The sequence below is a fragment of the Scomber japonicus genome, chromosome 20 (assembly GCF_027409825.1).
Source record: "Scomber japonicus isolate fScoJap1 chromosome 20, fScoJap1.pri, whole genome shotgun sequence".
NCBI lineage: Eukaryota > Metazoa > Chordata > Actinopteri > Scombriformes > Scombridae > Scomber > Scomber japonicus.
The window spans coordinates 6,485,886-6,503,712 of record NC_070597.1 but is presented as its reverse complement, the minus strand read 5'-3'; the positions used below and the strand labels follow the sequence as shown (position 1 = coordinate 6,503,712).

Sequence of the window (17,827 nt, the reverse complement as noted above, 5' to 3'; positions counted from 1 at the left end):
TGCACCGATACCTAAAAGACCTCATACTCCCTTATTTCTTGAGCCACAGCCTAGAAGAGGATTCAATTCAATTCCATTTTTATTTATATAGCGCCAAACCACAACAAAGGTTATCTCAAGGCACTTTTCAAATAGAGCAGATCTAGACCGTACTGTTTAATTTTATTTAACCTTCCTGTCATCCTCCCGGGTCAAATTGACCCCATCTGTTTTGACTGTTCCTTCTTTCCTTCCTCTCTCTTTCCTCCCTTCCTTCTTACCTTCCTCCCTTCCTGCTTCTCTCTTTCTTTCCTCCCTCCTTCCTCCCTTCCTTCTTTCCTCTGTTCTTCTTTCTTTCCTTCCTCCCTCCCTTCTTCTCTCTTTCCTTCCTCCCTTCCTTTCCTCCCTTCTCTCCCTTCCTCTTGTCCTTTCTCCCTCCCTCCTCCCTTCCCCTCCTTCTTTCCTTTCCTTTCCTCCCTTCCTTCCTCCCTCCTTTCCTTCCTTCTTCCCTCCCTTCCTTCCTTGACTCAAGCACAACAGGAGGATTAAAGAGACCCAACATTCCCCCCATCATGAACAAGCACTTGGCGACAGCGGTGAGGAAAAACTCCCTTTTAACAGGAAGAAACCTCAAGTAGATCTGGACTCTTAAGTGGGTGTCTGCCATCTGCCTTGAGAGAGAGAGAGGAGTTACACACAACGGCACAGTAACAACAACAATAATAGTAAAAGAAATATGACAGAATGCATTGATTGCAGGACAGGCCTCTACGGGAATCTGTGAGATATAAGCGAGGACAAAAAGCTTCTAACAGACCCACCAACTCCTACCTATAAGCTTTATCAAAAAGTAAAGTTTTAAGCCTACTCCTATAAACGTAGAGAGGGTGTCTGCCACCCTTACCAAATCTGGCAGATGGTTACACAATTGAGGCGCCTGATAAAACTAATAGTTCTACCTCCCACTCTACTTTTGGAGATATAGGAACCACAAGTGAGCCTGCATGCTGGGAGCTTAGTGTTCTGGTAGGTTTATAAGGTATGAGCTCTTTAAGATATGATTGCGTCTGACCATTAAGAGCTTTGAAAGTGAGAAGAAGGATTTTATATTCTATTCTGGACTTTACGGGAAGCCAATGCAGCAAAGCTAAAATGGGAGTAATACGATCTCTCTTTCTAGTTTTTATAAGTACGCGTGCAGCTGCATTCTGGACCAGCTGGAGAGTCTTTAGAGTCTTGTTAGGGCAACCTAATAATAATGAATCACAATAATCCTCCCTAGAAGTAACAAATGCATGGATTAGTTTTTCTGCATCATCATCTTTCTACCTGATTTTTGGAAGTTAAAGGACATATCTTGATCCAGAGTGGCTACATCAGTAGATAATGTGTTTCCAAGCACAATAACTGCAGTTTTTCCTCAGTTAAGTAAAAGAAAATTGCAGGTCATCCAGGTGTTTATGTCTTTAAGGCATGCCTGGAGTTTTTCAAATTCAGTCCTTAGTATGGACAAAGTAATAATATTAGCTGACTTTAACACTCATATGGGCTCCGATAATGTCTAAAGGACTGTGAGTATTAATATGAGTGATGGGAGTGGATTCATTTAGCTGATATATTCTCCATGACACAGCCAAGTTTCAGTAAGACAAAATAAATCAATATGATTGTCTAAAATTAAATGATTTATTAATACAGCTTTACATGACAGAGCTCTAATCTTTAAGAGTCCACATCTAATTCTCTTATTTTGTTGTACTCTTGCATAAGTGGTATTATGTTTTATGTAGGCTATAATTCTCCTCTTCAGTTTACCTCTGATTTAAGTAGTTGGGGGTCAGACAGTTTCTTTATGCCTTTGGGGCTTTAGGGGAGGGTACATCTGGTATGCAGAGCCTCTCTTATCTTTCACACTCCATAGTGGCACTTTGGTGCATAGATGAACTCCTGAGTTTCTTTACCATCATAACCACGTCTGAGGACTCTGTGAGGTGGGGAAGGGATATAGACATAGAGCCCAGATGTGTGGATGTGGCGTGGTCAGGGTGGGGGCTGCATTAGGGAGTTACCGAAGCCATGAGTCAGGGTTTGCAACGCTGCCAAAATGTCTGGCAGCAGGATGTTACAATTACATGCTGCAGTTGGTAGTATGGAGCCTCCAGCCTGCAAGACAAGGCCTTTTCTCAGGCCAGAGTACGAGCAGATGCGTGTCGGGATGAGAACAAATGATCAATTTGTAAGATGAGTGAAAAATTTGCAAAGTGTGAAGCTGTCAGTGCAAAACAAACAGCTCAAATATGCTTGAAGCTCCCGGTGGATGATGTGGAAACTGAAATGTTAGATTTCAGCAGTGGTGAAAGTACATTAACACAAGAACTGATTTTGAGGTACTTTCCTCTCCCATTAATCATCTCACCACCTCATATCTGGTGACCCTTTGGAGGGGCCCCACCCCAAGGTTGGGAACCGCTGGACTAAACTAGCTAACTGTATATAAAGTAGTGTAAACTAGCTCCACCTCCAGCAGCTACAACAGTAACATGCTGCTCTAACACTGATGCTTCACTATTAATAATCTAATGATGTCATATATAATAATATATCAGAGGGACCAAACCACTACTTTTACTGTAACACTTTAACTGCATCGAGCTCATAATACTTCCAGTGTGTACTTTTACTTTAGTAGGATCTCAACGCAGGACTTTTACTTGTAATGGAGTATTTTTACTTTGCTGTCTTGGTACTTAAAGTATATAAATACTTCTTCCGCCACTGGCTTTCAGGATTAATAAATTAAATTCTCTTGCAAGTCCATTACACAATTTCCACTACTGGACATTTTAAGTTTACTTAAAGACTAAACCACCACTTAAAAAAAAAAACAGGTTCAAACTGTTGCACTTCTCCAACTATCTTAACATATAACACAGCTGCAGGTTGTGTTTACATTACGATTATAGTACATTTGCAGCTTTTTCTGCTGCTATCAACCTTTAAAAAAACCAGGTGGACAAGCTATTCAGGCATCAGACATAACATAGAAAGCAGCTGTTTACATTTCTATTCATGATACAAAGGGATAGGATCCAGCTTTGTAAAGTGTGTGTTTAATGTAGAGTTATAAACTGCTGACCCCTAGTGGCGACTATACGCCAGTGCAGTAAAGAGTGCAAAACTTTATTAAAAAAAAAAGTCTTCATCTCCATCAGTATCTAACAGCTGGATCATGGCCTCTGCCTGCTGATCAGAGAAGGGAGATTTCTTTAAACAGCTTGTATTAATTGTACTTGTTTTGCTTTGTCCATGTTTGGATATTTGAATTTCAAAGCTCAAGATTCAGTTGTATTGTCACATTGACAGAATTGCACAATAGAGTACAGTTGTATTATTAATATGTTTTAATCAGAATAATCAGAATAGAGAGATCCTCAGAGGTGGACGCTACATATTTATGACTGCAGAGATCAAAGACGACCTCACTATAAAATTATTTTAAATTCTACTGGTCCTGCTTTCACTGATATTTGTCCTCTAATAAATGCAGCATTAGTGCGTAACATCCAGATTACTTCACATAAATTACTGGAAAATGCTAATGAGTACTTTGTGTCCGTTTTAGGCATGAATATTAATAAGTAAATGATCGAGATGCTAAATGTGAGATCATCTCCTTTTTCATGTTTGTCCAGCAAGGTGCGGTGTTGATTACAATGTGTGTTTTAGTAGGGGGGCCACGGCCCGTGTAACTTGTGTACTCTGACAAACTATTTTATAGCCTATGAATAAAAGCCTAAATTGTATCTGTGGTTTTACGAGCCAAACAATACTAGTCACCACACACCTTCACTCACTCTCTCACTCTCACCAACTGCGGACGATAAAAACTCCCACTGACTGCTGCATTTTGATTTGAAATTAGTGTGTATTGTTTATCACTGGGCCTCTCTCTCCTCCTCCCTCTCTCTCTCTCTATCTATCCATCTATATTCATTAACACTTATGTTCTATTAATGTATTCAATAACCTAAACTTCTTCCCCGGAGTTGTCTTTCTGGTTCCTGGTTTCTGGCTCTGCTTTCTGGTCTTACAGGTAATCTGGGCCTGTAGACGTCCGGATGACGGATTCCAGTCCCGGACCTTCTGGCTACATTGTTGATTTTCACGGTGCCTCTCTCCTCTATCCTTCCTTTCTCTCCTCTCAACCCCAACCAGTCGAGGCAGATGTCCGCCCACTTCTGAGTCTGGTTCTGAGGTTTCTTCCTGTTAAAAGGGAGTTTTTTCTCGCCACTGTGTCTCATGTGGGAATGTTGGGTCTCTTTAAAGTTAAAACCTGAAGAGTTCGGTTTAGACCTACTCTATGTGTAAAGTGCCTTGAGATAACTTTGTTGTGATTTGGCGCTATACAAATAAAGATTGATTGATTGATTGATTGATTATCAACTACGTCATATGTGAGCGTCGCGAGCTAAAGGCGGGAACCTGCCAAACCACTGGCTGCATTACCTGCGAAAATGAAGAGACAGAAGTGCACAGTTGAGCCAGACACCATAAAGACATCAGGGATTCAAACTAAGTGTAAAAACACATCAGTAAGGCTTATAAGTGAAGCCATGAATGCTGTCCCTGTGGCCAAAGAAGTGCACAAACTGTTGAAACTGTTTTTCAAGATCCCAGTCACTACAGAAAGATCTTTCTCAACACTTCACCGTATCCTTACCTGCGTTCAACTATGACACAGAGAAGGGTTAATGACTTGATGTGCAGCCACATACACCTGGATGTTCTGGCACAGGTGGACATGACTGCTGTTGCAAAGGAATTCATCCAGCAAAATGAGCGACGCAGACTGGTTTTAGGGAAGCTCAAGGACCACTAACGTAAGTCAGTTTTTTTTCATAACCTACATGTCATTTTCTGTGGTATGGCTGGAGTAGGCCTGTTGTGTTGCTTACCTTTCATTTAACTGCACAGCTGTGTGTGTGTGTGTGTGTGTGTGTGTGTGTGTGTGTGTGTGTGTGTGTGTGTGTATGCGCGCGCGGCTCTGCACATCAGTCTGATATGAGTGTTGACTTGTGACGATAATGACTATGATGTTGATTTAGATTCAAGGCAGTAAGATGAGTTTTGATTGTGGACTGGATTGGATGTACTTTGTTGTTTGCTATAGTTTCATCTGCGTTTATGTGTAAACATGTTTAAATAATTATATATGTTGTTGTGTGTGATCAGATGGGTTAATCTGAGCAAGCGTGTGCGTGTTCATCAGGCGTGTGCTGTTAAAGTGACTGTGTGGTGTCGGAAGAAAAAAAAGCATTTCCTCCTTCAGCAGATTAATGTTTAAACAACGCCATCTAGTGTCAAACTCTGCTCGTACATCTTTCTGCACAGAGAAAATCAAACATCTGAGAGGGAAAAAGAAGAAAAACACACTTTTGACTGGAGGGGGGCAATTTTGATGACTTGTTTAATTTGTTAAATATTTTTAGCAAAAATGCCCAAGCTTTTCTGACATTTTATACACTGAAAAAATTAACCAAGTAACTAATTGTGAGACCTTCATTTATTATGAAAATAACTGTGTGTTGCAGCCTGGAATAATACCTTGACCTAAGAATAATAAAAAAAAATTAAAACGTTTCAGGTGTAAAAACTAGATTCCCTCTTCCAGGTTCATGGTTAATATTATTTATATATACAAAATTTATAACAAAATCATGATTAATCAAATGATGTTGAACCAAATGATGTGGTCTGGGCTTTTTAGGGCCTTTAAGTGTCTGGGGCCCCTGGGCTCTTGCCGTTGTCTGAAAACATGAGTATAAAATAATACACAAAACACTGCTTAAACAGATTAAACAATTATTTTTGTACAATAAGGAGACGGCACACACACACAGTGACTTCAGCTCATCTCAACAAGCAAAGAGCAAGTCTAAAATATTAAAGTGTCTAAGGGAACAAAGACATCAGCTGTGATTGATCAGATATCAGATAATCAGTTAATATCATTTTACCCGATAGAAAATGACCATGAGAACATATATTTGCATATAAATACATCTTACACTGGTCATGCATCCCCAGAGTCAGAGCCATAGGACATAGGATTTCTTGACACCTTGCTTTTTTTAATTTAAATAATTTTTTTTATTGAAGTTTCATATAAATTACAAATAAAAAACAACATATTTACAAGAAGACACAAACGTTTGACGCCTTACTTTGGCCCACACACCCAAGACTGAGAGCTTCTACCCATAATACAAGGTAGAAGAAGAGCCTCCTAATGATAGTTAGACACAGTTAAAAGGAAAAATCTTATTATAACCAATCTTGGATTAAAATGATCAAACCAATCATTTGATCCTTCTTCACTTTTACACCTTCATTTCCCGGTTAGTAATCCAGCCTTACATTTACTCTTCTATCTGCTGTCAGTGTAAGCATACCGCATTATGATCAAATATTGATCTAAAACATCATCAAATCAATTTTTAAATAAAATCAAAATTCAAAAATACTTCCTTTTGACTTTCTTTGTGGCTATAACATGAGATATAGGCCTATAACATGTAAAAAAAAAAATGTAAAAATCAATTTCATTTTGCTCAAACTTAAATAATCAACATACAACCATTCAACTAATAAATATACCAACAAGTCAATAAATAAACCGACAAATAAATACAGTAATAAATAATTAAATAGGAAAATAAATAAATAAACTACATGTAAAGAAATAATTTAACACAGAGACAGATTTCAGTTGTTGGTCATTAGAGATGAAGCCAGCTGGTGGACTCTGAATAAATGCAGTTGGATTTCCTCTCTGATCAGCTCCCAGACTTCAGCACTGTGGCCCTACAGACAGAAGATTATTATTATTAGTATTATTATTATTATTAAAACATGCTGGAGGCGTCCAACCACAGTGAATGAATGGGGAAAGATAACTCACCATTTTCGTGATATGGTTTGAAAGAGTATGGAAATATTTGGCCAGGTCATCATTTTTCCACTTGTGGATGTGGCTCCCAATCTGCATGAATCAGAAGCAAAAATTATATTAATTCATTCATTAAAACTGCTAATCTAATTTTACTCTAGGGGGATTTTAGGAAGTACTTCTCGGTCTGTATACTTACACAGTGTCTCAGTTCATGAGTCTGCCTAATCACAAGATTGAGGAAGTTTTCCACTGACTGCTCCTCCCATGATGCCAAGCTGTGATTCTTCTCCAACAGCTTAAAGACTTCCTTCAGGACCTGCACGATGAAGACAAGACGATGCCGAGTCTGGAAGGAGGGGGGGAAAAAAAATAGGCACATATTACAATTCGTGTCACTTTTTTTTTTTTGTTGGACAGCTGACAGTGACTCCACTTTTCTCAGGACAGACATTGATCTCATTTCAGGATGACTTACTGATGCTTTGGAGGTCTGGTTGTACAGATCATGAGGGAAGTCCACATCCAGTTCATCATCCTCACTGGGTTTAGTGGAATTATTAACCTGCTGCACACAATAAACAGGGTTGGGAAGGTTACTTTGGAAATGTAATAGGCAACAGATTACTAGTTACTCTATTTAAAATATAATAAGTAATGTCACAAAATCCCAAAATCTAAGTTCATGTGTTTTTCATGGATACTGACTATTATCTCTCTTATAAAGCAACATTTATCTCTCATTTGATTTGATTTTTGGAATATAAAATAAAGATATTTGATGAATAAAGTTAGTTTAATTGGTACAGTGACTCCAATTAAGCCCACGTGTGCTCCAAATAAGCCCACATCATGATTTATTTACTAAATATTTAAAAAATATTAATATCAAATAATTAAAAACAGCAATATATATATTTAGTAACATGTTAAATATTTTTTAAAAGTGAGGAAAAAACCCCCCTGAGCAAAATCTAGTTACTCTCCACAACACTGTTAATAAACAAATGTCTTAATTAACCCTCCTGTTGTCCTCAAGTCAAGGATGGAAAGGAGGAAGAAGGAAGGGAAGGAGGGAGGAAGAAGGAAGGAAGGAAAGGTGGGAGGAAGGAAGGCAGGAAGGAGGGAGGGAAGGAAGGAAAGGAAAGAAGGGGGGAAAGAAGGGAGGACAGAGGAATGAAGGAAGGAAGAAAGGGAGGAAGGAAGGAAAGAAAGAAAGAAGGGAGGAAGGAAGGAAAGGAAGGAAAGAAAGGGAGGAAGGAAAGGAGGGAAGGAGGGAGGGAAGGAAGGAAGGAAGGAAAGGAGGGAGTAAGGAAGGTGGGAAGGAAGAAAAGGAGGGAGGAAGGAAGGAGGGAAGGAGGAAAAAAGGAAGGAAGTAAGAAAGGGAAAAGAAAGGAAAGAAGGAACAGTCAAAACAGACAGGGCCAATTTGACCCGGGAGGACGACAGGAAGGTTAAGTAAAGTGAGTCCAATAAGAAGACTAATATACTAAACTAGTGTAAGCCATATTTGAAACCAGCAAACTTACCATCGCATCCAGCAGCTCCAAACACTTCTCATTGTACTGTCTGAATTTATGATCCAACCATCTGCAGCTCAGTGAGGAGCCTCCGCTGAACAAGCTGAGCAGCAGGCAAGCAAAGAGGATCCTGTTCATCATCGTCATTATTATTATTATTCCAAAAAATAAAAGGTATAAACTTCTGTAGAGTAGAGCAGATTCAGATGTCTCCTATAGTCCAGGTGAAGTGTTGTGACTGTCTGATCACACCTGCAGCGCCTCGCTTTATATGAGCAGCGCGCGCCTTTTTTCTGTTTCCAAACACCTGTATGGGAAACTCTGGACACGACCTGCGCGGGCTTCACGCGTTTGAAAAGTCGAAATGAGGCTTTCATATTTGAATTTATTGATTGACCCTGAATCAATAAAAATAAAAAATCACAGCAAAGTTAAAAAACAAAACATTAGCGACGTATTAAATAGCCTAAAATCAATCTGCTATATAGGATTGGCCTAATATGAAAGACACTGCATGTTTTAGAATACCTTCAAAATAAAACTTCAAATCAAACTTTTTATTTTTATTTTTTTACTATTGATAATATTGGCATAGCTCAGTATTAGATATAGCCTATATTGGAAATTATGGCACAATTCTAGAGGACTATAATTGAGATTTTTCAAAACCTTTAATTATATATCACTTTCTAAAACGAGTAACAACATATATAATTGAGAAACAATAAAAAAAAAAGTTAAATAAAATTATAAATTACAGCATATTAACATCAAAGGTGGGATACATATGGATATTATAAATTAGGTCTATGGGTCTATAAATGTGTTGTCACTCAACATTTTTTTTACCTTCCTGTCATAGTAATTATTTTTAGGTTATATACATAAATATTTTTGTTCACAATTTTTTATTATTTTACAGTGTTTTTGCTTTTCTTTTTCAGTTACGTCATCGCCTAGGTGCGACGGAAAAATGCAATAAAAAAAAGAAGAAAAAACAAAAAGTGTTGGGATTGCATCATAATTTCAGTGTGGACGGATAACAGACTAATAATCTTCCATTGATAAAGCAGGCATGATGCAACACCTCCTTCCAGCGCAGTGAACGGGAAAGTCCGACAAAGAGAAAATGAAACTGACGCTCATTCATGATCGCTGCCGCTTTCACCACGTAGCCTATAGCTGCTTATACAGTGCTGCATTATTAATAACTTAATATGACTCACATGTCGTTTAAGCTTAGGAAAAATATAGCACAAATATACCACACATACCACAAATCAAAAATACTAATTTAAAAACAGAAACCACCTGTGATTTGGGTTTTCTGACACGTCAATTATAGCCTGAATGAACGTTTTTCAGCAGTTTGTGTTGCAGTAACTCTTCTGTGATACCATGACTCCACTTCAAACTGGAAACGCCCCACAACACCTGCAGTTTTGGAGATGCTCTGTCTCCCCCCGTCCTCTATAACCATCATAATTTGGCACTTGTCAAAGTCACTCAGGTAACTTCTGCCCATTTTTTTCTTCCTCAAGAACTGACTGACCACTTGCTGCCTAATATATCCCACTGATCAGGGCTGCATACATCTAGGGGTACATCCAGGGGCCCCTTGGCATGTCCCCCGAACTTTTTAGTTTTATTTATATATATATTATTTTTGTTTTTTTCTGGCGTTATTTTATTTTATGTATTAGAGAGACAGGAAATTGCGGGAGAGAAAGGGGTGTGTGACTATGAAAGGTCCGCAGGCCGGGTCTCGAACCGGGGTCCGCTGCTCACATGGCTCGTGCTCCTAACCACTCTACCACCCGCGCGCTTATGCATCACAATTCTGTTTTCTCCAGTCACGTTTCCTCAATTACACGTTTATTGAATCTAGATCCATTGATTACAGCACTCATACAGATGATATGTGTTTGACTGCAACCTCTTCTGCTATAAGCTATAGCCCATCCAACTGTTTATACACTTAATTTTTGGTATCTATATGCTAAGTATGTTGCTGATTCATACAACCGCAGCAACTGTTATGTGTGTATTCACATGTTGCCTCCACTACATGAAGCTTAGCCAAAGTTCAAACAGGAAGACCACCTTTTTGTATGCTCACGTCATTCTGATCCTTCTCACAGCTCCTACTGATTTTTCAATTTTCTGACTCCAGTGACATCACTTGAGGCAATTTGTCAGATTTCACACAATATTACACACATGAAGCTATAGCAAAAGTTCAGACAGGAAGACCACCTTTTTGTATGCTCACGTCATTCTGATCCTTCTCACAGATCATACTGATTTTTCAAAGCTCATATCTTACTTGCTGTTATTTCTGGAGCATCAATTGACACATCAGCTGTTCACATCAGCTGGTCAAGCCTAACCAATAGCACGGTGACACACCTTCATCATATTGCAGCTGTCTTTTTAAATGTTCTCCCTCTCTGCTCAGTTGCTTTCTTGATGCTGTTTTGCATGACCCACCACCTTCCTCATCACCACCCAGTCTTCAGATTCCTCAATGCATCACTTCAACTTCATCAGCCTGATCAGTTTCAGCCTCAAGATGACTTTGTTGTTATTTGGCCTGAGATAGATCGATCAAAGTCATCAGCCACCACCACCACTGGACTCCATGGGGGGGGGGGGGGGGGGGGTCTATCATGCTGATGCTCCCTCCCTCCTTCTTTCCTTCCCTCCTTCCTTCCTTCCTTTCCTTCCTCCCTTCCTCTTTTCCTTTCTCCCTCGCTCCCTTCCTTCCTTATTTCCTCCATCCTTCCTTTCCTTCCTCCCTTTCTTCTTTCCTTTCCTTTCCTCCCTTCCTTCCCTCCTTCCTCCCTTCTTCCTCCCTTCCTTCCTTCTTCCTCCCTTCCTCCCTTCCTTCCTTGACTCAAGGACAAGAGTGTGCTTATCTGTAATTTTCTCACATAGCTCCCTCTTCAAAGTTCCTGTTTGGACCAATATATGTTATAAAATATGCTTAGATGGGAGTTTTTAACCTTGAAGAGATAACCGCTCATGACGGAACCAGCCTGGAGAATAAAAGTACTGTTTCCCCTCCAGTCTGGAAAGCTTCTCTTACACAGGTGCTTCATGTTGCTGAATTAAAGAGACGCTGACTTCAAAATACCTCATTGAATAGTGACTATTATTCCAATATTCATATTTTTATTTCCCACAATAATAAATCAAATAGACCCAAATGATGTGGAGTACATCTAAAGCTTTACAGACTCCTGGAGATCTAGTCCAGGAATCAAATTTACCAAAAAAAGCAACAGAAACATTTCAATTTAAAGGCAAAATGATTCTTTTTATTGGTTATATAACATGAGATATAAAAGGTAAAAAAATACATATAGAAACATACATAATCAAGTCAAGTTATCAGTCTGTATTTTGTGCTTTTCTGGTCGTTATGAGCAATCAAAGCACTTTCACATTACATATCTCATTCATACATTCACACACATCCATTCATACACTGATGGCAGGAGCTATACCACGCAGGGTGCCAAGCTGCTCATCAGGAGGAAATTAACCATTCACACACCGTCGGCAACGGGCGCAATTTTGGTTTTGAATATCTCGCCCAAGGGCACATCGGCACGTGGACTGGACCTATGAAATGTTCACTAAGCTCAACTCAACTAATAAATACACAGACAATTTAATAAATAACTTAATAAATATCTTAATAAATAAATGACCGGGAAAATAAATAAATAAATAAATGAATAAATAACCAACTAACTAACTAAATAGATAAATAGGTAAATAGATAAATAAATAAATAATCGTTCTGTCAGTTCTTAGTCTTTAGAGATGAAGCCAGCCGGTCGACGTTGAATAGATGGGTTCGGATTTCCTGTCTGATGACCTCCCAGACTGCAGCGCTGTGATCCTACAGACAGAAGAAGATTATTAGTATTATTATTATTATTAAAACATGCTGGAGGCGTTCAACCCCAGTATCTCATATCTAAGACCAAAGTTAATAAATGGGGATAGGTAACTCACCTTTTGTGTGATATGGTCTGAGAGGGATTTGAAATGCATGGTCAGGTTATGGTTGTTGCTCCCTTTCTACATGAATCAGAAGCAAAAAAAAATATTATTAAAAAAATACAAATCTACCTGTTAATGTAATTGAACTCAAGTATAGGCTTTTAAATAGCACTTGCATGGTTTGTATACTTACACAGTGTTTCAGTTCATGAGCCAGCCTTTCCAGTGTGTTGTGAAAGTTATGGACTTTCTGTTCATCCCATGGTGCAGAGGTGTGATTCTTCTCCAGCAGCTTAGAGACCTTATGCAGGACCTGCTTGATGAAGACAACACGCTTTTCAACCTGGAAAAGGAAATAAAATAAATCATGTATTAAACCCAGAGACATTTTTTTACATGTGCAGAACTGAACTGAACTTTACTGCATTGTATGGCTATTGCAAACATTAGTAGTAGGTTTTTTGGGTCCTTATTAATAATTTTGCAAAATCAATGCACATAGAAATAAATAAGGAATTAGTTTAACCTTTACATACTGTTCAGGGTCTAATTTGACCCCTTTTTTACATTTGAGAGAAGAAAAAAAACATTTTCTTTGATGGCTGATCTTCATGAGACCCAGAATAAACCAAAAAAAAGAGGAAATATTTTACATTACTTTCTAAAAATATTTTAGTTCAGCTGTTCATAAAAAGTGACTTTAACCCTCCTGTTGTCCTCGAGTCAAGGAAGGAAAGGAGGGAGGAAGGAAGGAAAGGAAGGAAGGCGGGAGGGGGAAATGAAAAGAGGAAGGGAGGATGGAAGGAAGGGAGGAAAGGAAAGAAGGAAGGGAGGAAGGAAAAGAAGAGGATATAGGAAAGAAGGAAGGGAGGAAGATAAGAGGGAGGGAGGGAGGAAAGAAGGAAGGAGGGACGGAGAAAAGAAAAGAGGAAGGGAGGAAAAACCGAAAGAATGGGGAGGAAAGAAAGTGAGAAGGAGGGAGGAAGGAAGGAAAGAGGGAAGGAAAGAAGGACCAAAGGACATAAGGAAGGAAGAAAGGGGCATGGAGGAAGGAAATAAGGAAGGGAGGAAAGAGAGAAGGAGGGAGGGAGCAAGGACAGACGGAAGGAAGGAAGGAGGAAAGAAGTAACAGTCAAAACAGACGGGGTCAATTTGACCCGGGAGGACGAGGATTTTTTGGGTCTTTTGAGGAAAGAATTCAGGTCTACAGTCCTCAAAAACTCTCAAACCCCACTTTTCTCATTTCAGGATGACTTACTGGTTCTTTAAACTCCTCCTGGTACAGCTCATGAGGGAAGTCCTCCTCCAGTTCATCATCCATGGTGGTTACGGTGGAATGAGTAATCTGCAGCACACAATAAACAGAGTTGGGTAAATGTAATATCTACTAATCTGAAACCTGTTTAACCCTCCTGTCGTCCTCCCGGGTCAAACCCTAACCCTGTCTGTTTTGACTGTTCCTTCCTTCCTCCCTTCCTTCTGTCCTTCCTCCCTTCCTTCCTCCGTCCTTCCTTCCTTCCTCCCTCCTTCTCTCTTTCTTTCCTCCCTCCGTCTTACCTTCTTTCCTTCCTTCCGCCCTCCCTCCTTCCTTCTTCCTTCCTCCCTCCTTCCTTTCTTTTCCTCCCTTCCTTCCGCCCTCCCTCCTTCCTTCTTCCTTCCTCCCTCCCTCACTTCCTCCCTCCTTCCCTTCCTTGCTTCCTCCTTTCCTTCCTTGACTCGAGGACAACAGGAGGGTTAAGATGTAATGAGTAATGTAACTATTTCAATCACTTAAACAAAATAATGTTACTTATTACATTTGATTCTACTTTTTTCTAACCAATATTTTCAGCTGTGTTAGGTTAAGTGTTCCCATTAATCACCAAAATCTAAGTTCAGGTGTTTTTCATCGATACTGACAGTTGACCATGTATTCATCATTATTAGTAATGAAGACTTTAAAAAGTCTTAATTGGCACTGTGGCACCATTTAAGCTCAGATGTGCTGTGTGTAGTGGAATTAATAACATGCAGCACATATTAAATAAATGTCTTAAATAAGTAAAGTCAATGCAATAAGAAGACTAAATCACTATAAGCCACATTGTTTAAAGAAAACATTTTAAAAAGCACACTTACCATTGTATTGAGTAGGTGATGAGATACGTTGAGCATATTCCTGAACTCATCTACATCCACTTTGCAGACCGGTGAAGAGTTTGCGCCGCACAGGCTGAGCACAAGGAAAGTAAGGCAGATCATATTCATCATTTTCTTCGCTGGCTTTTTCGTAAAGGTATAAACTCCTTTGTTGTAGTAGAGCAGGTTGATATATCTCCAGAAGATCCCGTTTGAATGTTTGAGAAGCCATGCAGACTCTCTTTTAAAGCAGCGCTGCGCACCGTTTTTTCGGTTTCCATACTCGTTCAGTGCCAGTCCAGGAAAAACCCAGCGGCTTTCATAGCGTAAAAACCATAATAAACCAGGAATATCATATATTTCGGATTTGAATTGGTGTTTCATGATTGTTCTTATATATAACTTTATGTCTTATAAGCTAATAAATGTTAAATTATATCCCGATAATATGACGTAAAGTGCGAAAAACTTCTGAGAGAATAAAGGAAAGGCCGCAACGAAACAAACACAGCTCATTCATTTTTAAAGATACTTGTAGTTGTAAGGATCATTTTGGGGCCAAAATATGAACATAAATGCGAGTTATTACCATCGTATCGTATATTTAATAAAATCCGAGTCGCCTTTTTTAAAAATGTTTTCACCGGGATTTTTTTCCCACATTTATTCATTTTATTTACATTGTTTCCTTTTTTTTTGGGGACCAGGAATGCTTCATTTTTAATACACTTTTGATACAGTAATCACCTCTTTTTTAAAATTTTTTTTTTATTTAAATCTGCAGTCTTTAATTAGTGCATGTATTAAAATGAATAAGAACAATGCAAAAGAAATAGGCTACTGATACAGCAACAACTACTACTATAGCCTACTAATAGCCTAATAATAATAATAATGATAATGAAGTAGAATAATAATAATACTGCTAATAATAACAATAATGGTTCATTGATCATGGATAAGTCAGACTCACTCAGGGCATACTTCCGGCGGGCAGCAGCAGGAGGAAAGAGAAAATGAAAGTGGAAGTATAACGCCTCTTCACTTTCCCACTACAGTGAAAATGAGCGCACACATCACTCCCGGAGTGAAAGGATTCCTGCGAATTTCATTCATAATTTATGGTACTGTACTTTTACTTGTACTGTACTTTTTTTTTTTTGATGTCTCGAATTAAAGGTGTAATTGACCATTACTTTAATCTACGCTTGCTGTCCTTTAGTAGGATTAGTCAAACATGATGTAATACTTGTTTACAACATTTTTAAGCAATATATCAGATTTTAAAAAAAAAAGAAAGTTTATTCTTTTTTTTATATAATTTGGAATAACAACTGGGTAGTCAGGGGGTTGAGTCTGTAAGTTAACACTATATACTTGAAGAGGTGTTTTATGTTGTTTTATAGGAGTTATAGATAGATAGATAGATAGATAGATAGGTTATGGTTCCCTCAGGATGGTGCAGGGTTTAATTAATTAACCCTTAATTAATCTTTTATGTGACTATTTTACTACACTCCATTACAGAAAACCACACAAGGACAAACATAGTAATAAGTCTTAAAATATTTACATATAAGGTTGAAAAATAGAATATGACAACAATTAGATTAACATACTGATACATCATGAATCTTACAATTTCACATATTGAAATAAAAACCATATTAAACACAATTTATATATATATCAAAAAGAAAAAAAGGTAACTTAAGGACAAACAGCATTATCAGTGCTGTGTGTTATCACATTGCATGTATCTGTAATGCAGTAATTAAGTTTATACATTACAGTAAACAAACAAAGAAATATGTCTTTACTTGCGTTACAGAAGTTTCTCAACCCTCTCGTGTAGATACTCTTCAGTCTGTCTTATGCTGACTCAGAACAGAAACAGCTTGACTTATAATTTAAGTGACTCCTCCTCATGAAGTTTAACCTTTGTTTTAGTGATGAACAGGACTCGCTAGTCATGGTTCAGTGAGTCAGCAAAATGCAGCTGCAAGAAATGGAATCAAATAAACATTAAAAACTTTTTTGACTGTAGTACAAATAATAACTGCCTCATAATAATGCATCTTAATTATTATTAAAGATGTATTTAAAGTAATGCAATTCTGCCACCACCTTTGTTAACCCCGTCTGGGTCAGAGGCAAGAGAACATTAAGTAATATATCATATATTTATTAAAATAGTCCAAATCCCTACAGAAGAACAACCTGCCACTCTATGACCCTGCACACAAAAGTGAATTAGAGTAATGCCACACACACACACACACACACACACACACACAGACCCTTTTTAGGCTCAAGCACCTCTTAATTTGAACTCAGCACCCCTCAAAATAAATAAATAATTCATGGGTTGTTTTCTTCTAAAAATGATTTTATACAACTTAAATTATTATTGTGAGTCTGTCTGTTAGAGATGGGACAAACAGGTTCAAATAGTTTTATTTTAACAGCTTTAATGTACTTTGGATAGTTCTGTCATTAATATATAATCTTTCCTTCAGGGTTCATTAAGTATCTTAGAGTCCTGTGTAGAAATCTGTGATTGTTTATTCTGAACCATTATTTGTATTATTATTATACACTACAGTGGACCACTCTACTAGGTATTAATATTTATTGTTGTGAGTCATTTAGTAGGAGGTTTGAACACTTGCAGGTCATTGTGTGTCATATTCCCATTAGGAACTGAGCACCTCTAAAGGTCTGATCCTAGAATCTCCCCTGCAGCACATTAATGTAACCACACAATGCAGATCAAGCTATAATAAGGTCCACTCCAACCTGTACGAAGGTCTACACCACTTCTACCACTAGGGGGAGCAGAGCCACAGTGCTGCCTTCCTACAGGCCTGTTGCTGAGACTCAACTTATTAAAACTAACCTAGAATAAAGTATATAGACATTCAATCATCAGTCATTAGTCTTTTCCTTTTTTTCCCTGCATTTTCTCTCATTACAATAGTATATCAAAATAAGAGGTTGGCCTTCCTATAACATCATTAGATTGTATATAAACTTTCATTTTCAGTTCACCTTTTCAAATAAACATATACAGTAAGTGTGGAGTGTGACTGCTTTAATTTACAAGCTGTGGAGTATGTTAAAAACTTTTCTGAGCTGTGCTAGTTGTCACCCTGACAGCAGAAGTTCTGCTGGGACAAGACAGGGAACACAAAGTCCTCACATGTTAGTAAAGGGAAACAACAACATCAGCATGCCTCAGAAACCC

The 17,827-nt window shown here is 38.3% G+C and overlaps 1 protein-coding gene across 1 annotated transcript; it reads right to left on the bottom strand.

Moving 5' to 3' along the window:
• Positions 1-6,744: 6,744 nt before the first annotated feature.
• LOC128381876 (interferon a3-like) lies at positions 6,745-8,589 on the bottom strand. Its single transcript, XM_053341898.1, has 5 exons — positions 8,458-8,589; positions 7,407-7,493; positions 7,128-7,277; positions 6,941-7,021; positions 6,745-6,843 (listed from the first exon to the last, which is right to left on the bottom strand). The coding sequence occupies exons 1-5, from the start codon at positions 8,587-8,589 to the stop codon at positions 6,745-6,747; spliced, it is 549 nt and encodes a 182-aa protein (XP_053197873.1).
• Positions 8,590-17,827: the final 9,238 nt, after the last annotated feature.

Excerpts from the sequence above, each read along its gene's own strand:
- LOC128381876 (XM_053341898.1), bottom strand. The coding sequence starts at position 8,589 with ATGATGAACAGGATCCTCTTTGCTTGCCTGCTGCTCAGCTTGTTCAGC. Across the intron at positions 7,022-7,127 it reads CTCATGAACTGAGACACTGT|ATTGGGAGCCACATCCACAA; the intron begins GTAAGTATACAG and ends TGATTCATGCAG. Across the intron at positions 6,844-6,940 it reads CAAACCATATCACGAAAATG|GGCCACAGTGCTGAAGTCTG; the intron begins GTGAGTTATCTT and ends TTCTGTCTGTAG.